General features: G+C 49.7%; 5 protein-coding genes across 6 annotated transcripts; 2 read left to right on the forward strand and 3 right to left on the reverse strand.

Moving 5' to 3' along the window:
• Positions 1 to 26: 26 nt before the first annotated feature.
• On the forward strand, positions 27 to 3,120 carry LOC111070118 (vam6/Vps39-like protein). Its single transcript, XM_022360441.2, has 7 exons — positions 27 to 158; positions 215 to 684; positions 748 to 1,006; positions 1,063 to 1,310; positions 1,376 to 2,259; positions 2,319 to 2,724; positions 2,787 to 3,120. The coding sequence occupies exons 1-7, from the start codon at positions 89 to 91 to the stop codon at positions 3,087 to 3,089; spliced, it is 2,640 nt and encodes an 879-aa protein (XP_022216133.2). The 5' UTR covers positions 27 to 88; the 3' UTR covers positions 3,090 to 3,120.
• Positions 3,121 to 3,375: 255 nt separating this feature from the next.
• On the reverse strand, positions 3,376 to 6,836 carry LOC111070119 (homeobox protein B-H2). The gene is given in 4 exon segments (XM_022360442.2): positions 3,376 to 3,924; positions 4,010 to 4,172; positions 4,174 to 4,998; positions 6,548 to 6,836. Coding segments are annotated over 3 exon segments (1,428 nt in total). The 5' UTR covers positions 4,936 to 4,998; positions 6,548 to 6,836; the 3' UTR covers positions 3,376 to 3,421.
• Positions 6,837 to 16,687: 9,851 nt separating this feature from the next.
• On the reverse strand, positions 16,688 to 18,454 carry LOC111069928 (trimethylguanosine synthase). The gene has a single exon (XM_022360165.2). It carries the CDS (start codon positions 18,452 to 18,454, stop codon positions 16,688 to 16,690), a length of 1,767 nt encoding a protein of 588 aa, XP_022215857.2.
• Position 18,455: 1 nt separating this feature from the next.
• LOC111069930 lies at positions 18,456 to 19,094 on the reverse strand. The gene is made up of 2 exons (XM_022360167.2): positions 18,868 to 19,094; positions 18,456 to 18,807 (listed from the first exon to the last, which is right to left on the reverse strand). The coding sequence occupies exons 1-2, from the start codon at positions 19,056 to 19,058 to the stop codon at positions 18,456 to 18,458; spliced, it is 543 nt and encodes a 180-aa protein (XP_022215859.2). The 5' UTR covers positions 19,059 to 19,094.
• LOC111069931 (DNA-directed RNA polymerase II subunit Rpb4) lies at positions 18,771 to 21,713 on the forward strand. Of its 2 annotated transcripts, XM_022360170.2 has the most exons (4): positions 18,771 to 19,331; positions 19,391 to 20,291; positions 20,351 to 20,808; positions 20,867 to 21,189. In XM_022360170.2, the coding sequence occupies exons 1-4, from the start codon at positions 19,268 to 19,270 to the stop codon at positions 21,103 to 21,105; spliced, it is 1,662 nt and encodes a 553-aa protein (XP_022215862.2). In that variant the 5' UTR covers positions 18,771 to 19,267; the 3' UTR covers positions 21,106 to 21,189. The 2 variants fall into 2 exon arrangements, with proteins under 2 accessions (XP_022215862.2, XP_022215861.1); XM_022360169.2 differs by lacking the exons at positions 19,391 to 20,291; positions 20,351 to 20,808; positions 20,867 to 21,189 and adding exons at positions 21,217 to 21,397; positions 21,457 to 21,713 and having other exon boundaries at positions 19,169 to 19,331.
• The last annotated feature ends 7 nt before the right edge of the window (positions 21,714 to 21,720 follow it).

The raw sequence follows: 21,720 nt of genomic DNA on the forward strand, positions 1-21,720 counted from the left end.
ATAATTATTAAAAAAAGATGTGTCTTCGTATTTTATAGCAGCCAATCCAAACATAAAGCGCAATTTGTGTCCTAATTAAGCATCCAAGATGCACCAGGCGTACAATGTGCACTCCATATTGAAGCAGGGCGTGCAAATAGAGTCGATAGCCGCATATGGTAAGGCTATAGATCCTCCATTGTGTCCCGTCCTAAGCAGGTTCTATGTGTTCCAGGCAACCATGTCATCTTGGGCACGCGGAGCGGACAGCTCATCATGTACTCCGTGGACGAGCGCGGCGTGGACATGCGCATGTTCAACAAGAACTTCAGCCGCAAGCCCATCACGCAGATGGAGGTGATTGCCGCGGAGAACCTACTCTTTGTCCTCACCGACAACTTGGTACAGGTGTGCGACATCGGGCGGCTGGAGAGCAACTTTGCATTTCTGCACAGCTCGGCGGACACCAAGGGCTGCACCTTGTTCACCATGGACGTGGACTCGCAAAAGTCTACCACGGGCGAGGTGGCTACCTTCATACGAGTTTGCTGCGCCATCAAGCGTCGTTTGGTGTTCTTCTTCTGGAAGAAAGACAAGCTGGACTCGCTCCAGCTGAGCATCGAGCTGAGTGACGTGCCCAAGACCCTCTGCTGGGTGGGCCATGCCGTCTGTGTGGGCTACAAGGATGAATATGTTGTCTACGATGTGAGATCTACACTGGAATATGCGTAGCGTATCATTAGCTCTACTGATCATGGATTCTTTTAGATATCCTGCAATACGCCCAAGAAACACAACCTTTTCCTCACCTCCTCCTCCGTCAGCAGGGATCCCTGCATCTGTCTCATACGCAATAACATGCTGGGAATATCCAAGGACAAGTATTTGGTGATTGTGGATCCCGGCCAGTACAAGTCGAAGGACAATGATGGCGGCGCCACCTCCGTGGACGAGGTGCATCCTGGGGGCATGGAGAGCCAGAACTCCCTGCCACCGCTGCTCTGGTCAAGTCCCCTGCTGAATTTGGGTAATTTGTTAGCTCTTCCGAGTCTTTTGCCCAGCTAATCGCCATTCTGATTGCAGTCTGGGACGATCCCTTTGTCGTGGGACGTGTAAACAATGCCATCGAAGTGAGGAGCTTGGTGGGCAAGGATACGCTGGTCCAGAGCATTCCAGAGCTGGAGAAGACCAGGTTCTTGGTGCACGCCGACAAGGGAACCATCTTTGCGGCCGCCACCTCGGAGCTGTGGTGCATCCGGCAGGTGGAGATCCCGATCCAGCGGCAGCAGCTGCTGCAACTGAAGAAATTTCAACTGGCCATCGAGGTGACGGTGAGTCTCGCAGAGTCTCTTCCCCCTCCTCTCCTGCTACTCTCTTACCTGTGCTTATCCGGCAGCAAATCTCCGACGAACCTGCAGAGGACAAGGCCCAGACCATACGCCAAATACACATGCTCTACGCCAAGGAGCTCTTCACCAACAAGGAGTACTCAGCGGCCATGAAAGAGTTCGAGAGAGCGGCCATCGATCCATACGATGTGATCCGACTGTTTCCGAATCTGGTGCCAGAGCCCAAGCCGGGCACCGAGGACACCACTGTGCCTGTGTCCACTGCCCCCCAGCTGGACGATGACGACCTGGAAAACGCCTACCTGGCGCTGATTGAGTTCCTGGCGCTGGCCCGGCAGCGGGAGGTGGTCAAGCTGCGCGACACCAAGAGCAGCTCCAAGTCGCTGCTCGAGATCATAGACACCACGCTGCTCAAGTGCTACCTGCAGACGAATGATTCCCTGGTGGCCCCGCTGCTGCGTCTCAACCAGTGCCACTTGGAGGAGTCGGAGAAGACTCTGAAGAAGCACAACAAGATCTCAGAGCTCATCATACTGTACCAGATGAAGGGTAAGCACAAGGAGGCTCTGAAGCTGCTCCAGGAGCAGGCGGGCATCGAGGGATCCGTGCTGCAGGGCCGCAAGCGAACCATCCGCTATCTGCAAGAGCTGGGAACGGATCATCTGCCGCTGATCTTTGAGTTTGCCGACTGGGTGATCATGGAACACCCTGAGGAGGGCCTGTCCATCTTCACCGATGAACTTATCGAGGTGGAGTCCTTGCCGCGCGCCAAGGTCCTGGACTTTCTCATAACCAAGCACAAGTCCTTGATCATTCCGTATCTGGAGCACGTGATCTCCGAGTGGTCAGATACGAACACCCTGCGCCACAATGTCCTCATCAAGCAGTACCGCGAACAGGTGCAGCGTCTCCTGCTCCAGCAACAAAAGGGGTGAGTGAGCAAAGTCTTTCCTTTGGCTTTAAAAACAATCCTTGCCTTGCCCTTTGCAGCGAGGAAGTGCCTGAACTCAAGCCGCTGCGGGCCAAGCTCTACAAGATGCTGGAGGAGTCCAATGTCTATTCGCCGGATCGTGTGCTGGAAGAGTTTCCCACCAATATGCTGCTGGAGGAGCGTGCCCTCATCCTGGGCCGTCTCAAGAAGCACGAAAAGGTCCTCGCCATCTACATCCAAGTGCTGGGGGATGTGGCCAAGGCCAGGGCCTATGCAGAGGCCAACTACGAGACCGACACAACCATATTCCAAACACTGGTCAAGACCATAATGGTGCCTCCCACAGAGCCGATCTATGAGGGTGTGGCCCTGCATCCGGATTTCAGTCCCGAAGTCAATCGGGAGGTGCTTCTGGAGCTGCTCAACACCTACGCCGTCAAAATCGATCCCATTGAAATCTTTGAGGTGAGCCGGAAGTCCTTTTTCCATGCACCCCCTTAAGCTAAGTATCTTTCGTCTACTTCCAGTTCCTTCCCGATGACATGCCCATGTCCCAGCTGGAAAAGTACATGGAGAAGGCCGTGCGCCAAAAGCTGTCGGATAAACACCATATGCAAATAATGTGCGGCCTGCTGGAGGCAGAGTCCAATCGGCTGGAGGCCGCGCTGCAGGCGCAGCGAGCCATCAGCTTCGAGCTGAACGAGAATAGCGTGTGTCCCGAGTGCAAGAAGCGATTTCCCAGCCAATCCGCCTTTGTGCGCTATCCCAACGGCCAGATTGTGCATCTCTCCTGCCACGATCGCATTGCGCGGGCAGCCGCCCAGCAATAATATATATATATGTACTATTTTGTGATATACCTAATCAAAAGTTTAATAAATATGATTTTAATTATTTTGTTTGTTGATTTGATTTTTAAATGCAACAGATTTTTATGTGGTCTGGCAACCATTTGCAGCCGCTGGCAGTGTTGTTAAACTCTTAAAGATGACGCCACTGCATGTATCATGTAGATATTATTATACACCGCTGCCATTTAAAATTCTCAAATGCTATATATTGCCGATCCGCAGGACACACAGACGCAGAGAACTAAAGAAAACCCATATTGTACATATTTATTTGGCTATATTTACAGAAAATTGCTGCGCACAGGCATACTTTAGGCCTCCTCGCTGCCATCCATGAGGCTGTCGCCGTCCAGAGAGTCGTTGCAAATGGACAGATCGGACTCGGACTGGGCTCGACTCAGCGGCGGTATGGTCAGCGACAACGACTGCTTGCTGTCCTCGTTGTCATCCTCCTGCAGACTGGGCGAGGTTGCACTGCATCCGGCAGTGAGATCCGTGGACCCAGAGTTTCCGGCATTGCCGCCGACTGACACGGAGCCGGGGCCCATTACCGTGCCCGGCAGCTGGGTCTGCCGGATCAGTGCCAGTCGCTGCTGGGTGAGCTCCAGGTGGTGTTTGCGCCACTTGATGCGACGATTCTGGAACCACACCTTCACCTGCGCCTCCGTCAGCTTGAGCGTGTGGGCGAGATACAGCCGCTCCGGTCCCACCATGTACTGCTGCCGCTCGAACTCCGCCTCCAGGCACTCCAGCTGCTCCGGCGTGAAAATCGTTCGCACGCGCTTGTTCTTCAGCGAGCTCTTCTTGTGGGAGTCTGTGTGGCGGAGAAAAGGGGATTCGGTTCGGTTCGATTGTCTTAGCTGTAATGGAGGAAGTGCAGCAGGATCTGGGGATCTTACCCGACTTGAGCTTCTCCCGCTGGAAGCTGAGCGTGGCCTGCTGCTGGGCGTGATGCTGCTGGTGGAGCTGCTGCAGGCTCTGCAGGGCCGAGGGCGCTGCTGCCCCAACGGCAGCTGCCACGGCGGCAGCGGCCGCAAATCCAGGTGGATGATGGTGCGGGGGGCTGGTAGCGACCCACTGCCATGCTGCTGCCGCCGCTGCTGCTATCACAATTGAAGTTCTTTACACTCTGGCTGTTGTTGTTGTTGTTGTTGTTGTTGTTGTTGCTGTTGTTGCTGTTGTGGTTGTGGCTGTTGTCCTGGTCAATGGCATCGCGTGCGGCGCCATTGAGAGACAGATTGATGGCATTGTTGTAGTCCTTGCGACCCTGGCTCTGCAGCCCCAAAATGGCGGCTATTGTAAAGGACTTGCCCACGTCGAGGGAGGAATGCGCCGCTGCCGCCTCGAAGAGCTGCGCGTGCGACGTCGCAGTGGCTGCCGCCAACTGTTCCCGGTGGTTGTTGCTGTTGCTGTTGCTGCTGTTGTTGCCTGTTGTCGGTGGGTGGTGGCTGTCTGGGTGGGGTAGTTGGTGTTGCTGTTGCACTTGCTGCTGGTGCTGCTGGTGCTGCTGGTGCTGCTGATGATGATGCTGATGATGTTGATGATGGTGTTGCTGCTGCTGTTGCTGTTGCTCCATTTGGTACGAACTCTGACCTGCCGAGACGGCGGCCGCCGCAGCAGCAGCCGCCGCCAAAGCTGCTGTGGGCAATGCATGATGCGGTTGACCATGTGCAGGGATGCCACCTCCCACACCCACACCCAAGCCCACTCCTGCACCGGCAGTGGCTGCTGCTGCTGCTGCAGCGGCACCTCCTGCCTGTGTGTTATGCAATGCCAGGAAGTGTGACAAGGGATTTGCGTGATATTTGGAAGGATTCTGCAACATGCTTAGAGATATTTGTGCCAACGCTGTGCTGTCTCCGAGTTGTCGTTGCTGCTGCTGCTGCTGCTGCAAAGGAGAGAAATGCTTGAGCTTAATTGTTGTGTCTGTCGCATGCCTCTCCTCCTGCTCCTGCTACTGCTACTGCCACTGCTCCTCCCCACAATCCAAGTGTCAACGACTCCCGACTCCCTGATTATACCCACAATTAAGTGAAATGCGATCCCTGCGAGCTGTGCAGTTGCTCTACCGTGACGCGCTCGACAGAGCAGGCAATTGAGTGGACCATGGGACGACAACAGGTTAAGGCTGCTGCCCCGTGCCCCTCTGCACTCTCCTGCCATTCCTCGGCTAATTGCACTCCCTCTCTTTCACACGCAACGCAATGCACTCCGGGCCATCTATCTCTCTGTCTATCTCTGTCGCTCAGTGGCAGGCAATGTGATAGCCTAATTGAGACTTTGTCACAGTTAGCTGCTGCCTGCCTGCCTGCCAGCCTGCCTGCCTCATTGTGGCAGCTCTCACTCTGCTGCCCTCCCAGTCCCAGGTGCGTGAACTATCAGCTGCCCCCATGTGTGGCAGCACACACACACACACACACAATCAACTCTCTCTGTGGTCGTCTCTTGTTGGCTAAATTTGCATCCGAGTGTCCAAGTGTCCGAGTATCTTTAGCTGCTTATAAACACATTTAACTAAATTGCTGACATTTTGTCGTAGCTCACCAATGAGCTTCATTTTCATTCCCCCTTGCCCTAATGAAGCATTCGAAATATGCAAATTTTGGTGTAACAAGTGGATTCCTGGACGCCATCTCTCTGGTGACACCTTCTGCCAGCCCAGCCTAATCAGCCCATAAAGTACCCACCATCAGAGGAATTTTTGTTAATTTGTCAAATATAGAAAATATATCTGGCTGGCCTGATTTCAGCTGTGGCTCCTTTAAGCCAGTTGTTTGTACAAAGTGTTCCTCATACGGGCCAGGCTTATACTCCCCTAAACCTTTGGAGTGACTAAATTCAAATTAAAGACTAAGTATTTATCATAGTAGGAAGCTCGAAGCTTGTGTTTTTTTAAGGTAAAATTATTTGAAGCGATGGTTTTGTTTTAAGAAACGAATCTCGCACTTTCACTCAATGGAAGTTACTTTCAATGCCCAAATTTTATACCTATCATTATGATTAACCATTAAAGAGAGTCTCCCTTCTATGTATAGTCTATTTTTATCACTGAATCCCCTTGTTAAACAACTTGTAGCAATGACTTTAAATGAGGTTATTCGCTCCATGTGCATTTTACTCGTTTATGAATGGTCTGGCAAGAGTGCTAAAGTTCTGAACTCAATGCAACATCTTTAACAAGAAGTATTCTCAAGATTGCTCTTCAAGCGTGTTGCCCCCTTCCTGGATAGTCCCCAAATTGTTTATACTTTCACATAATAAAAGAAATGTTCGCTCAATATTAGTTTATGCACAGATCTCTGGGAAAATGAACCTCTCCAAAGGCTACCACCGCACTGAAGCGTGGCCCGCACAGGTAACAGAGATGGAGACAAACGTTATGGGCTGTGTTCTTTGAATAGTTTCCAATAACAAAAACAAAAGCCCCCGAGACCCACCTCTTGATCTGTGAGCTGCTCAGTGCATCGAATTCGTTGCCAATAGTTTTCTGCTCAACGCGTAATCCTCAATTCTTCTGCTGCCCTTAATGCACTGGCACTTCCGCTTTGCACATCCGGTAGTTGATTTTGCGCTACTTCCGTTTTGCCGACGGCACTACAAAGTGTTGCCTACAGTGCGGCGCCTTCCGGGGCGGATGTAACACGGAATCGAAACCGACTCGAATCGAATCGAATCAGAGCTTTTGTGGGCTGAAAGAGGCGCTCGCTGGAGACGCATGCGAACGCGGACGTGTTGCAAACTCGAATGAAAAGTTCGTGGCTGTAAATTTTTACAATATCCCCAGCCAGCAGACAGCCAGCAGCAGCAGCGTCGGAACTAGCAGCAGCAGAAGCAGCAGCAGCAACAGCAGACGTTGACGCTGGCAGCGCAGCAACTGATTCTTTCTCTCTGTGATTTTTCTGCTCATCCTGCCTTGGATTTGCCTCTTTTCACCACCCATCCCTCCCTTACAGCCTTCCGGCATAACAACATCGTCAACAGCAACGGCAACGGCAACGTCATCATCCTCCAGCGGAAACCTCATTATGATCATTGTCATTCAGAAGCCAGGAGCAACCCGGGGGCAGGAAGGACATGACATGGTGCGGGCGGGCAGTTACATAAAAACTGAATCACCCACCCGAACCACCCGAACCACCCGATCCACCCACCTATCAGAGCCACCAGTGCCATTCCTGGACGCCGCGTGTGCCGCCACTCTGAGGGCGAGTGTATGAAAAGTTATTGAAATTATGATATAAATGGATAATTGGCTGGTTCTCTCTCTCTCTCTCTATCTCTCTTCCGTTCGCTTTCTCCCTCTAAAAGGGGGCGGTTCGTGCTCAGCAAAATGAAAAAAATAAAAGAATAAAACTCAAACAATATGGCGCTTCAGGATTAATAATAATTTGTGATTAAGTGCGCGCTGGGTTATTGCATGGGTTCGGGGTGGGGGGATAGGTGTGGAGGCAGACATAATTAATGAAGCAATAAGCAAATTAAATTCCTGTACAATAATATGGGAAAGAAGTGCGGGGATTGGGCTGCGAGATTATGCCAAAGATCTCGCTAGAAAGGATTTTCGCTTAACCCCAATTAAGTGTGTTCCAAGGTGCTCCCCTGATGTGCATTTAAAGGAACAAAATAGAGATAGAACTATGCACAAGCGATCCCTCATTGATCCATAAACACTCACTAGTTTCTTGCCTGCCTTGTGCTTACTTTGATATCCCATTGAGATGTGCACGGAGCTGCGCTGCTTAAAATCCTAACCAGAGGAGCAAACTATCCCTGGCCACAGACAAAACCCCAACTAAACCCTAATTAGCACCCACTCTCCGCTAATGGGGGAAATTCCCCGCTGCTCGTCTTCAATTTACCGTTTGATAAACTACGCGGAATGCCAACGATCATTACGGGAGCGGCGGCAGGCACCCTACCCACACAATTAGCGGGTCATCAAAGTAAATCAATGCAGGAGAATGGAACGGCACCGAAAGGAGACGAGACGAGATGAGACGAGACGAAAGTAAGCAGCAGAGAAACGAAACCCCAAAAGGGAATGAAATGAATCGTTGTGGGTAACTGGAGAGGAGAGGAAGAGCATGCGTTCGCCGTTCGTTCCCCCCGCCCAGTCAGACTACAAAAGAGAGACAAATTCAAAAATCAAAGTCAGGAATTTGCAGGCAGAACGAGTGGAGGGGAGAGAGTGTGTGGGTAGGAGGAGGGAGGCACTACCCAGCAGCCAGCAGCAGCAGCCAGCAGCAAACGGAGGATCCTTTCGGGTGCTGCTTCGGGCGTCACGTTTGTCGTTTCAATCATCATTAGTCCTAATGTACCCACAGGAATTGGGCGCCACTTGGCATCGCAATGACGATGGCCGCAGAGAGCGACAGAGAGAAAGAGAGAGCAGCAGCGGGAGCAGCAGCAGCGAAAAGAGAGCAGAGGCAGGGCAGGGGCAGCGGCAGAGAGATATAGGCGGTGGGAGGCGGCGCTTTCAGAGACTAAAGTCTGGTCTGTCTCCATTATATATAGGAGGTACATACAAGCATACATATGTACAAGTATTTTTTATGTACACCATTTATTTTTTATTTATTTACCACAATTTTAATATTTTTGCATAACTTTTGCTGCCTGGGCCAACGAGTTAACGGTAACACAACCAAATCCCCGCTACAACCCACCCACACACAGCCGCTTACATTGTGATACGTGTGTGTGTCTCTTTGCTCTCTTCTGCGCATGTTCTTCAAGAGAGGGAGTGAGGTTAGCAGCTCTGCCGGCGTCGCTGCTGCCAGCAGCAAAGTGAAAATAAATGGAAAGGTGCCGTTGTTTCTGTGCCACTCTCTCTATCACTCACTCGCAGCCGCTTAAAGCTTCCGCCATGGAGGCCGCTCTCTGGCAGCGCCTTACCCTCTCTGAAATATACCCTGCCAGCGCCATTGTTGCTTTTTGTTGCTGCTGGCCTTTTGATAAACTTCGTCGTCATCGTCGTTGCTGCTCTGCAGAGAAGAAATGGAGAATAGAGGATGGAGAATGGTGGCCGGTTGCCACAAGTCCTGCTCCTTATGCTGCTGTTGCTCCTTCTGTTCCCACTGCTCCCGGCATAATGATGATGATGTCCCTTCGCCCTGCCCATAACCATAACCATAGCCATAGCCATAATATTTATTTATTTTTAAACACACATAAAATATAATAAATAAAAGCCCAAACAAGCGGGGAGAAAACTTTTTTCATTATGAATTATTACGCTGAAGGCATAAGGAATGGGTGGCTGGGGGGAGCAGGCCAGAAGGCTGGGCAAAATGCCAAACGAAATTACCGTTGTTTGCCCCATCATGCCGTGCCCAGGGCTGCATTGCGGGTTTCATTACAAGATGCAAGGATGCAACAGGATCCAACGATTCGATTGACTTCTTGGTATAATTTCCTGCACATTAATTGGCATAATGGTAGTGTTCCTGCCATTGACATTTATAAACTTCCAAATTTCTATACCTTTAAGTTGGATAAGTCGAAATTTCCCTCGAATACCCAGCAAAGCACTTTTGGTATGCCATTTCTGGCTTATAAAGTGAGGTCTGTTCCTGCAGGAACGCTCCTTGGCTTGGCTTGGCTTGGCTTGGCTCCTCCCTTTCTCATTTAATGAAAATATTTTTATTATTATTGAGCTGGATGAGGTTGTTGCATGCCACAGGCACACAGCGACGTACACAAAGTGCCTAAGTGGCCGCCTTCCCCTCTTGGTCATATTTTTTCGTTTGCCTTTTCTCTGCCTCTCTTCTTGCTCCCTGACAGAGCTTAATTTTATTAGCCTCCTGCTGCCACTTCTCCAAGCCCCCACCCCACCCTGCTGGAAGGCATTCATTTGCCAGGGCCGGAGGAACATCATCATGAGGTTGAACACACAGCCAAGACCAGACCCCTCCCCTCCCCTCCTTACTGTTCGCTCCTCTGCCCGGTCAGTGGCTGCCAACAAAATGGACTCAAAAATTTGAGAGGAGCAAAACATTTGCGGCATGTTTTTAATAATGTTGTTTATAATGTTGATTTTTCCCATTTTATTTCCTCGTCCTGTTTTTTTTGCTCGCATTTTCTCCTGCTCCTTTTTTTTCTTTTTGATGTATTCACAGAGAATTCCTTTTATGGGTCGAAATAAATGAAATGTTAATCTCTTTTTTATGGCCCACCCCACCCCAGCCTGGCTTTTGGTTGAACTTTTCCTGGGGATACAGAAGATTTGTATACCGATACAGATACAAATGGATACAGAAGATTTAGGTCCCCGAAAAGCCCAAGCGCCAAGCCCCAAATTAAACCCAATCCGATCACGGAATGGTTGGTCCGAAAACTAATTACAAAATCAAAACTTATAATGAGAGGCAAATTAGAAATTTCTCAATTGGCCCGCAAAATACAAATGGGAAATCAGGTAAAAGGGCAGCCATTTTGGGTTTTAATTAAATCCTGTTATTCCAGTCGGTGCTCCAGAGATGCGTCAGAGAGAGGGGCATGCCACGAGCACGGACATGGACACGGCACTGACTCTGGCTCTTGAGTGCGTGGTGCCACTCCCCTCCGACACACAACACAGACCCGACTGTGCCTCTGCCCACCTCCCCCCCCCCCATCATATTCAAAATGAGTTTTTGGCTGCGTTCGTTTGGTTTTTGGCTTTTTGGCCAAATTTCTGCACTTTACGCCGCTGGCGAGCCACTCGAAACGTTGTTTCCACCGTTGTTTCCGGGGCAGCCGAAAATTAATTTTAATTTTCAAAAATAATGCAAAAACCTAAACAGGATTCCATCGCGCTGGCAGTCCGCTCTCCGAAGGTTGCGATGGTCCGTCCTGTCATTGTTTTAATTGGAAATTTATTTGGTTATGTTCGCGGCTCTAATAACTGCGTTTTTAATTGCATATTGCCGGGGAGCGGGGCGGAGCCAGGGCGACCCAAAAGGTTAGATTAGTTTGGATTTTAATTAAAAATTTTGACGTTGGGAATGCAGATTTGAATCATTCGCGGGATTATGAGTGGTCATTGCCCAAGTGCTGGCATTTGCTGAAAGGCATTCCTCTCTCTATGAGTCAGATTCAAGTGGAACTTTCACTAAAAACAATATGCTGAGCAATATTCTCTCTCTTAAGTATCTCAATTACAGGTTTATGCCCACTACAATTGCTGCAGAATTATTATTTCTAAGCATGTGACTTTGATTTATATTTAAAGCTTTCTCTTATGTTGCTCAGCAATCTGCTACTATCCTGCCTCAATTCCTGCGCCTAGCACCTCCCTCTTTTACCTTTGCTGGGTCGCGGCGGCTCTGCCACGTCTTCCCAGTAATCCAGTAATGTTTCTGCCTAAAAGGGAAAGGACATTGAATCCACCCACACACACACACACACACACACACAAAGGACAGCAGCAGCAGGGGCCCCCCGCACAAACAAGGAATCAGCGCCATGACAGGCAGCGTTTGGAGTGTGGGTCACAAAAATCATCCCCTTTCGCGAGGTCGTTATTCTCTCTCTCCCTCTCTCTCTCTGTCTCGCTTGCTCTGTGTGATATCGCCTAACATCTTTCGCTGTCTCGCTCTCACTGTGTGTCTCTGTCTTGCTCTGCTGCTCATAAAGCGTTGGAAATTATGGAAATTAATTGAAATTCCAAGGATGCTGCTGCTCTTTTGCCAAAACCAACAAATTACCGTCATTATGCGTGTGCGGTGGCAGTGGCAGTCACCCACCCCCCCAGCCAGCACTCCATATATATCTCGCTCTCTTTCTGCCTAGCCCTGTCTCTGTCTCTCCTTGGGGTACGTACCGCAGAGGTTCGTTTGCCGACTGACCTTTGCGAAACTCAAATGGAGCTCCACGCCACGCCACGCCACGCTTTGACTTTGTCTAATTTTAGGCGCTGCGGTTGACCATCTCTCTCCATCTCCCTCTCTCTTCTCTCTGTGTGTGTACTGTTCATTGGTATTTAATTAAGCTAATTAATTATCATGGTAATTACGAAATTTACAATAAAAATGCAAAACATATTTTTTTGTTGTAGCTGCTTTTGATTGACTTCCAACGCACTTTACTTTGCTTTACTTTCCACCCTCCCCTCCCACCCCTCGGGGTGGATAAGCATATTTCAGTAGCCCCCCACCCACCGCCTCTGCTGAGCAGCAACAACCTCAGCACAACAAAAAAGAGTCATATTAAAAATCATTCGCTTGTGAAGATCAAAAGCATTCTTTTTGCACCGAAATGCCATGAAGAATGATGTTGCTGCTGCTCCCAGCGGGTGGTTGGGGAGGGGAGGGGAGGGGGATGGCTGTGGAGTGGAGTGGAGTGTGGGTTGGAGTGGGACAGTGGGTTGTACGCTGTAAGTTAGCTGTACTCTGCGGCTATCTCTCACTCACTCTCTGAAATATTCAACCAAAAATGCAAGGCACACACACACACACAAACAAGAGCACCTACACACAGGCAGTGCCAAGGTGTGTCTGCAAGGAAGGTGAGACACGACTATGGCAATAGTCTATGCTAAATATAAGGCAAGGCAATCCTGGGCTTGTAACCAGATACACAAAGAACAATTCAACTTCTTACTGGCTGTCTTACCTTTAGCTTTTTTATACCCTGTGCGCCCACCTATACAAAAGGGGCAAGAGTGGGTGTGCACAGAGCTGCTGGATGTGTGTATATTTATTTATGTGTGTTTTTTTTTCGCATTCAACCACAATATCAGCTCAGCCATGGAACATTCATATATGTACATATAAATATTGTATCCATCCCCTTCCAGCCCTCTGAAGGGTGCACGTGTGTGTGTGTGTGTGTGTGTGTGTGTGTATGTGCACATTTATTAAATATTATTGCTCTTATTTTGCGCTTTACTTGGCTTCTTTTTTTTATTGCCCCATCAATGGGCAAAGTGGGCGGATAACTGGTATCTCGCTTCCACTTCTCTCTCCTGCTGCTGCTGCTGCTGTTGCTGCTGCTGCTGGTCCTTTCCTTTGCTTTGCTGTTTTCTGTTTCCTGCTGGTGCTTGTCCCCCCCGTTACGAGTCCTTGCTGTTGCTGTTGTAACGCTGTTTTGTGTCCTTGTGGCGTTTATTAATTTTAATGGCTGCCACCAAATGAATAACGGTTAATCAATAAGTTAAATGTGTCGCCATTTTGTTCGAATCAAAGCGAAACGAAATGAAGAAGAAGGGCAGCAGCACTTGGGGGGGATGGATACATTTGGGGGAAAGTTTCTCTGTGAAGTGAGGCAAAATTCGACTGTCTGTCTGTGTGTCTGTATGAAAAATCATACCTGATTGTGGGCAGCTATAAAAAGTATTCCACTTTATTGTGTACTTCCAGTGAATTTCATTCTAGAAACTATTTAAATGAAGTTTATTTCATCACTATTAGTCCTCTGTTTCCATAAGAACTATTAGTCTTCTGCTTCCATTAGAACTATTAGTCTTGAGTGCTTACAGCCAGGTTTAACTTTCAGCTTAATGATAAAAGTTTGCCAGAAATACCTGTGCATAAAATATATTCACTTGAGCAAACCCATTCCATGTTCAGCCGCAGCTTCAGAGTCAAACTTTAAACCCAAAAGTGGTTGATTCGTAGAGAATCGATCATAAATCATTGGACAATTATTGCAAATTCTGGCGTCACTCTGCACCACCCATCCTCATCCCCGCTCATCCCCTCGTGCCCTCGTCCCGCTTAATTAGATGTGCTGTGAAGCACCCTGCACCTGCACCTGCAGCCGGAGCTGAACAATCGCATTTTCCACAGTGTTCCCATGGACTTTACGGCGTAATCGCATTTCGGCATTGTCGCTACTTGTGGCACAAATAAACCACCCCGCCGCTTAGCAAGTCCTCCTCCTCGTCCTGCTCTCATCAAGTGGCACAAATTACAGATCAAACATGCAGCTACTCCAGGGGTAGGGTAGGGGGCATGCCATCGAATGGGAATGGGAATGGGAATGGGGGTTGGGCTGCTGCTCCGTTGTTTTGGGTGACCATTTGTCAGGAAGGTTGACAACATTACGCTGCAAATTAAATAGCGTCATAAAAGGGTGACTTAATTTGTTTTTTTTTCCCCCTGCGCCCCCGCCCCCGATTTCGAGCCAAACCCAAGGCAAAGCACTTGCCCGCACACAGGATCGAGATGAGCTGCGAACACGTGTTTGTCTTGCAATAAAATATATATTTCTATATATTTAAAGAGCTTGGGCTTGGGCTTCGTCCCGTTGCCTTTTATAGGCCGCCAGTCGAGGATATTGAAATTGTTGGCATTGTCAACCAACCCCCGCCTCGCCCCGTCCCGCTTGCGCTAGCGACAGTTAAAACGACAATTACGCGTATCTAATAATATAGGAAGAAGGAGGGCAGGAGAGCTGGCGACGGCGACGGAGTTAGAGTCGAAAACCGGAGACCCGTTGAGCCAGGGAGAGCTTCGATTTAAGTGGCTGATAATCCATGGGTTGACGCGTGACGGGCTATTTGCTGGTATTTTATTAACAATTTGCACGATAAAAAGGGCTGTCGTTTAATCACAGGGAACACAAGTTTCTCCCATTAATGGGATGTACATGGATAAGTTGACCCTTTGATAGATAAGCGTTGCTGCTAGTGCTGCTAATCGATGGCAATCTATGGCAGGGCTGTAGAGTTAATAAAACACTGCGAAACTCAAGCTTCCATTTTGTATCTTTTCCCTCAGGGAACTTCCCTGGGCACCCAGCTATCCCCATCGCATCGCGCATCTTCGGTTATAAAACAAATCACCCAAGAAACATCTTTATAGCCATTCCTTTACCAGCTCTAAGGACAGAGCTCTGCTCTGCGCTCCTTCCTCAAGTTGGCCACAAATCAGCGCTGAAAAGTATGCTCTAAATTTCGCTCAAGTTCGCTCCCCGAACGCCGCACACTAATAAGTTAATCAAACTAATTGCAGCAGTTTGGTGGAGCAGACAGACAGAGCCACTTGCCACAAGCCAAGCCGAAACAACGAGCCAAAATATTCCAGCTATAAATTCCGCAAATGCGTACCGGCCCCCCCGTACCACCGTACTCCAGCTGGGCATGGCATGGCATGGCATGGCCTGGTCCCTAAGTATGTTGTTAGCCATGCAAAAGGGTTGTGAGTTGTGTTGTTGTGTTGTTGTGTGTGTGCCCACCCCATCCGTTCGGTTCTCTTGTGTCTGCGCTGGAATTCAGGAGAAGCGAGAAGCTGCTGTGACAGGAACATGTTAATTGCCACCGCTCTGCGTTGCCAGGATTCAGGATTCAACTCTGGTCTCTGGTTGGGTCCCACCAGACGGCTCTGCTCTCCTTCGCCGTCTCCGGCTTAGACTTGTTTTACAAAGTTCTTAAAAATTGACGCACGTTTTGTTTCGTTTGCTTTTTAATTAAAAGTCCAAAAGGGAAATGGGGCGGGGGGGGGGGGGGGTGGGGTCTGGCATGGTATGGATGGAGTGCGTTATGGTTATGACCATTGGTCAGTTGAGCTTTTGTTAAGCTCTCTAAATTGGCTAAAGAGCTTGGGACTCTTTTGACATTGGCGGTGACTTGGCAACAATCCCAGTGCGGATGGGCCCAGCTCGGGGGGCGGTGGACAGTGGACATCGTGTGTGCTGTGTGTGTTACATAGGATACGACTTTATTCATTAGTCAAGTTTTATCCTCTGCCTGTGGCAGAGAAACAGAAACGCAAAAACGTACAGTTGTGGCAAACCAAATAAAAAGGAAATAGTTTTTTGTGCTTCAGGTGCGCTTACAAAAGTCAGGGATTACAAGACTTTGGTACATCTAGATTAGCTAGAAGTAGTTCTTAGCCGAAAGTAGACAAACTAAAAATTAAGGACTTTCGTAGTGAGAGAAATTAGGAAATATTCAGGAATATCTCTTACAAATCTTGTAACCAGCCCATATCCATATGGATTGTGGTTTCAGCATAGCTATAATTGACTTACAAACTACTTAAATTTAATCAAACTGCAAGTATTAATTTCTCATTGAAGGAAAAACCGTGGTATACGCAGTTAATGTATGACTGTTCTCTCGACAATTTGAACCATCCAATATCCTTTTGGATGGTCGCAACATTTAAATAAAGTAAAACAATAATTTGTGCTTTCAGTAACAAACAAAATAAAATTCCTACATCCAAAAGTGCAGCCTGCACTGCATTATCCCTAAAGATAAACTAAGACAACATTTAAGTCTACTTCTTGTTCGATGTATTCTCTGCTCCTTCTGCTTTTTCACATTCACGAGAACTTAGCAAATATTCAGAAATATTTCTTACAAATCGTGTAACCTTTTGAAACCAGCCCATGTCAATATGGGAAGGTGGTTTCAGTATTACTTACAGTCTAAATACTTTAATTGAATCGCACTGCCAGTATTCATTTCTCCTCTCGTTCATTTATCTATCGAATGGTCGCTACATCTAAGAAAATCTGGATCTCTACTTGATCTAACCATAAACATGAAGTTCGCTCTTCTAAAAGTGCAATCTGTATTGCATTATGCCTTAGGATTAACTTAAGCAACAGCTTACTCTGTTTTCCTTCTATGGTTTGTTCCTGCTTAATTATAGGAACGAATTTCCTACTGCTGCAGTTTGAGTTTTGAGTTTTGGCTGATTTTTGATCAGTCCACTGCCAAAGTAGGCCGTAATGGCCACCAGGCGCGTATCCAGGTAGTTGTGCTCCACCTCGCACTGCTGCCCAACGCCGCTGAGGGCAATCACCTGACTCATGTTGGCATTGCGGGGCAGAAAGATGCCGACGCTGTTGGCGAGCCGACGGCCCAGCTGCATCAGATGGCTGGCGCCCACAGGCAGCAGACTCCGTTCGATGTCAAATGTTGCCTGATTTATGTAGCTGGGCCCGCCCCAGGGCGGGCTGAAGAACACCACGTCCGGACGCAGCTTGGTGCTGGCTGCGAACTGCAAAAAGTCGGCGTGAATGAACTCGATCTTATCAGCCACACCGTAGATGCGAGCATTGTGCTTGGCCATGGCCAGCTTCTCCGCATCGATGTCCACGGCAATGACGCGGCCGCAGGTGGCGGCAAACTGGATGGCATTGCCGCCGCAGCCACAGAAGGCGTCCAGGATCACGTCGCAGGCCAAACGACGAGCCGTCTGCTTCGCAATCTTCTCCGGTGTCACCGAGAACCAGCTCTCGCGATCCAGGCGGATGCCCTGATCGAAGCGGGAGAACAGCGAGAAGCGCTTCAGCCAGTACTTGAAGAGCTTGCCTTTGTTCTCTAACATGAATTCCGGCATCTGGGCCACGAGTTTCTTGTTGGGCTTCTTCTTCTTCTTTGGCTTGTTCTTTTTGATGAAGCCGCGCCGCACGCCATGCAGGGGCTCTGCTTCCTCGTCGCTGGTCATGATGTCTAGGTCCGAGTCGTAGTAGCTGCTGTCGTGCTCAAGCCACGACTCTGTTCTTGACTGGCGACGCGTGGAGTAACTGGCCTGGGCTCCAAAGGAGGCGAGAAGTTTTTGGGCGGGATGATTACGTTGCACCTCCTCCTCCTCAATATCTTCGGAGTCGTAGTAGCTGCTGGAGTACTGCTCAACCCACGACTCTGTTTTTGGCTTGCGTCGCTTGGAGTTACTGGCCTGGGCGCCAAAGGAGGCTGGCAGGCCAAGGAGTTTACGCTGCTTTTCCTCTTCAATGTCTTCGGGGTCGTAGTAACTACTGGAATACTGCTCAAACCAGGACTCTGTTCTTGGCTGACGTTGTGTGGAGTTTTTTGACTTGGCGCCAAGGGAGTCCGGCAGGCCGTGGAGGTTACGCCGCCATGCCTCTCCCATATCTTCGGGATCGTCGTTGGCACTCAAATAGGCCTCTTCGGGGTCGTCGTTGGAAATCAAATAAGGCTCTTTTGCATCGATTTTTTTGTTTTTCTTTCGCTTGCCCTTGGGCTGGTTACCGCTTAATTCCAGCTGCTCCAGTTCCTGCTCAACCTCCTCTAGATTCTCTGTATCGATGGGAGATAGAGATTTCAGCAGCTCGTGCTGATAGTTCTCAAAGGCGCAGCTGAATATGTGCCAAAAGCGAGCACTCAGCTCTTTGGCATGCTCCTCCCAGAGCGCCTGCCAGCTGACTCTCTCCGCCTCGTCACAGTCCCCACCAGCCTCGCCGATGTCCTTGTATTCGGGAAACCTCTTGTTCCACTTCTCCTCCAGCAGCTGGTGGCCCTCGCGCTGCCAGAAATCCAGCCAACTCGCCTCCTGTATGCTGGTCAGATCGAACGGCGAGCTATCAGTGTGTTCAGCCTCAAAGAGCTGTGTGAATATGTAGAATTGTGGATTGGTACGCGATGAGGTCAGGTAGTGTGTATGCATCTCACTGGCGGCTGTCGTGAAAACTCAGTTGCTTAATCTGCAACCTGCTGTCTATAAGCTGCTCGAAACTGTCGATGGGATGCGCGAACCACACGTCGATGGCCGGTATGTGAGTCTGATGCAGCTTTTCCAGGTAACGCTTGCAGGCAGCCTCATCATCGGTCATGCCCTGCAGGAGATTGAACACACCGCCGGACGTCAGTGTGGGGCTGTTGGGGGACTGTAAACAGCACAGCACCACCTCGCCACGCACAATGCAATGGCAGCCGCTGATCAGGTTCAATTTGCTAACCTTGGTGATGTCTAGGCCCAAAAGAAGCACGGAAAGAATGCCTCCGGGCAGAGAACACTCTCTGAAAGGGTGCAATGGAGGAGTCTCAACAGATTCACGTATAAACTGTGCAATATCTTACCGTGGCAAGCTCTTTACACGCACGTTTTCGAGCCGGTATCTTTCCGCCAACACGGTGAGACGTCCAATAACTGCGCACTTACCGTAGTGTAGCTTCAGGTAGTTGGGTTCCAGCACCAATTCCTCAACCAGCAGGCTCTCAAAGAAGTTTGTATATTGCGGCGACGGTGCAACTTCGCGCTCTTGGCTCATTTCGCAAAAACATTTTCCGGAAAAAGGAAGAAGAAGACCCTCTGCGCGCAAAGTGTTGTGCAGAGCATAAAACAAAGTGGAAGTGCTGCCATATCGGCAAAGAGCGATGACACGACAGTTATCGGTGGACGCCCATCACCAAGTGCTTGCGAGCAAAAACAGCGGCATTTCTTAAATTCGTTAACTTTTCTATCAAGTAATATCAGAAAATGTCGTTTATGAACCCCGTGGACATGGTGGATGAGGATGCCGCCGACCTGCAGTTCCCCAAAGGTAATATACACCCCTCCGACTAACCGCATTCCCAAATTACAAGTGACACAAGCAGGCAGAGCTAAATGCTAGTACCGGGGTGGGCGCCCTCACACATGTTTACCAATTGAATGACCTTTTTTTAGACAAACTCATAGCCGATCAGGTCCAGCGTGCGACGGTGAAGTTTGCACGTGCCCGCCACGATGGCCAGACAAAGTGCACCACCGTCTACTACCAGGCGAATGCCCTGCACAGGCAGCTGGATCAACTGGAGGAAAGGGCGCGCGATCAGAGTAGCAACTGTAGTGTTCCTCCTGCCGACGCCGGCGGCCCCAGCTGTGCCACGTGTCGCTGCCACATTAGCGAGCCGTACATCAAGTGCTCCGAGTGCCTGGACACGTTGCTGTGCCTGCAGTGCTTTTCCCGAGGTCGGGAGATAGCCACGCATCGTAACTGCCACGCCTACATCATAGTACGCGACGACATTCGCGTGTTTGCCGACGAGCCCGACTGGACGGCGCGGGACGAGCGTGTCCTGCTGAAAACGCTGCGTACGCAGGGCTACGGCAACTGGGAGGCGGTCTCGCATGCTCTGGGCCAGCGGCACAGCCAAGCAGAGATTCGTCGTCACTACCACGACTGCTACTTTGGGGGGATCTTTGAGCGTCTGCTGGGACTGCAGCACGCGCGGCACAGCTACCTGCCAGAGCGAATGCCTTACGTGTTCAAGATGCGCAGCCTGGACCCGCCGCGTCACGATGACATCGCCTCCATGCAGTTCAAGCTGAGTGCAGGCTATCGCTGTGCCCGCGGCGACTTCGATACGCCCTACGACACGTCCGCCGAGAGCCTTCTCTCCATTATGGTGGCTGAGGAGAGTTTCAGCAGCGAGGATCAGCACGAGGTAAGCAGCAGGGAAAGACAGCTGACCGAGGTGCTGCACTTGGGCCTGGTGCGTGCCTACAACAATCGCTTGAGGTAAGAAAATCCCGCCTATTTAACTAAAATCTTGGATTAATGTTGCGCCCATCCCACAGAGAGCGAAGGCGTCGGTACAATATCATGCGGCAGAACGGTCTCATTATGCCCAATCGCACTGTGAGCTGGATCACCAAATATGTGCACGCATTCAGCAGCGATGCCAGCTGCATGCGCTTCCTGGGCTTCATGCAGCTGTGCGAGCCCATGCACTTCGACATGCTGGTGGAGTCGCTGCGCTACTTTCGCGAACTGCACAACCGCCTGTACAAACTGTACGATCTGCGCCAGCAGGGTGTCCGTACACTGTCCGGGGGGGCACGGTATGCGCGTCTGCTCAGACAGCGCCAGGAGTCGCAGCGAGAGTACGCCAGGCAAAGGCAAAGCAATGCCCTCGACTTGCAGCAAATTGTGCAGAACTGCAGGAACTTTGGGAACGCCGAACAGTTGGCCGCGGGCCTCGGCTCCAAAATCTATCAGAACACGCGCAAGAAGGCCAGTCCCATGGAGGTTGGAGGTAAATATCGGTGATAATACGACGATATTAGGATATCTAACTCTGGTTTATCTTGCAGATCTTCCCGGTTACTCAAAGCTGGACGATGCCGAGCGCAAGCTATGCAGTGTGGTCCGTCTGGTGCCACAGTCTTATTTGGACATTAAGAATCAACTCATCTCGGAGCAGGCAAAGCTTGGGCATCTGCGTCTGGCTGATGCGCGGCGTCTCATCAAGATCGACGTGAACAAGACGCGTCAGGTCTATGATTTCCTGCTGGAGAATGGCCACATCAGCAGGCCCCCGTCCTATGGCTAGCCCTTAGTTCTGCCCCAATGTTTCACTTGTAAATTGTCCAACCAGCAACAATGCCTGTCCCCCCCTGCCATCCAAGGACCTAATGAATCGCATGGTTTTGGCTATTTTCAGAGTTTGAGAATGCCGAAACGCTGCTAATATCGGAGGTGCATATGCTGCTCGACCATCGTAAGCGACAAAACGAGTCCGCCGACGAGGAGCAGGAGTTCTCTGAGGTTTTTATGAAAACCTATGCCTATACGGACAGTTTTCGCAAGTTCAAGAACAAGGAGACCATCATGTCCGTTCGCAGGTAACCATTAATACCTAACAATTGTTTTTATTGTATTATATTATATTCTATATTCTCAGCTTGCTAATGCAGAAGAAACTGCACAAATTCGAGCTGGCTGCCTTGGGTAATCTTTGCCCGGAGGCGCCCGAGGAGGCCAAGGCATTGATACCGTCGCTGGAGGGTCGTTTCGAGGATGAGGAGCTACGCCAAATACTGGACGATATCGGCACTAAACGTAGCTTGCAATACTAATTCGTATTACAATTAACTATAGCATAATTAATCATAAAAATTGTCTGAAAAATAAAATCGAATCGAAAATCCGCTTTTGCGCCTACAAA

Source organism: Drosophila obscura, unplaced genomic scaffold (genome assembly GCF_018151105.1).
Source record: "Drosophila obscura isolate BZ-5 IFL unplaced genomic scaffold, ASM1815110v1 contig_4, whole genome shotgun sequence".
Classification (NCBI taxonomy): domain Eukaryota; kingdom Metazoa; phylum Arthropoda; class Insecta; order Diptera; family Drosophilidae; genus Drosophila; species Drosophila obscura.

Bases quoted from the DNA above. Each gene is read 5' to 3' on its own strand.
- LOC111070118 (XM_022360441.2), top strand. From the start codon at position 89: ATGCACCAGGCGTACAATGTGCACTCCATATTGAAGCAGGGCGTGCAA. The intron at 685-747 runs GTGAGATCTACA...GGATTCTTTTAG, and splicing joins ATGAATATGTTGTCTACGAT to ATATCCTGCAATACGCCCAA. The intron at 1,007-1,062 runs GTAATTTGTTAG...TTCTGATTGCAG, and splicing joins AAGTCCCCTGCTGAATTTGG to TCTGGGACGATCCCTTTGTC.
- LOC111069928 (XM_022360165.2), bottom strand. From the start codon at position 18,454: ATGCATACACACTACCTGACCTCATCGCGTACCAATCCACAATTCTAC.
- LOC111069930 (XM_022360167.2), bottom strand. From the start codon at position 19,058: ATGAGCCAAGAGCGCGAAGTTGCACCGTCGCCGCAATATACAAACTTC. The intron at 18,808-18,867 runs GTAAGATATTGC...GCACCCTTTCAG, and splicing joins CGTGTAAAGAGCTTGCCACG to AGAGTGTTCTCTGCCCGGAG.
- LOC111069931 (XM_022360170.2), top strand. From the start codon at position 19,268: ATGTCGTTTATGAACCCCGTGGACATGGTGGATGAGGATGCCGCCGAC. The intron at 19,332-19,390 runs GTAATATACACC...ACAAGCAGGCAG, and splicing joins CGACCTGCAGTTCCCCAAAG to AGCTAAATGCTAGTACCGGG. The intron at 20,809-20,866 runs GTAAATATCGGT...TTTATCTTGCAG, and splicing joins CAGTCCCATGGAGGTTGGAG to ATCTTCCCGGTTACTCAAAG.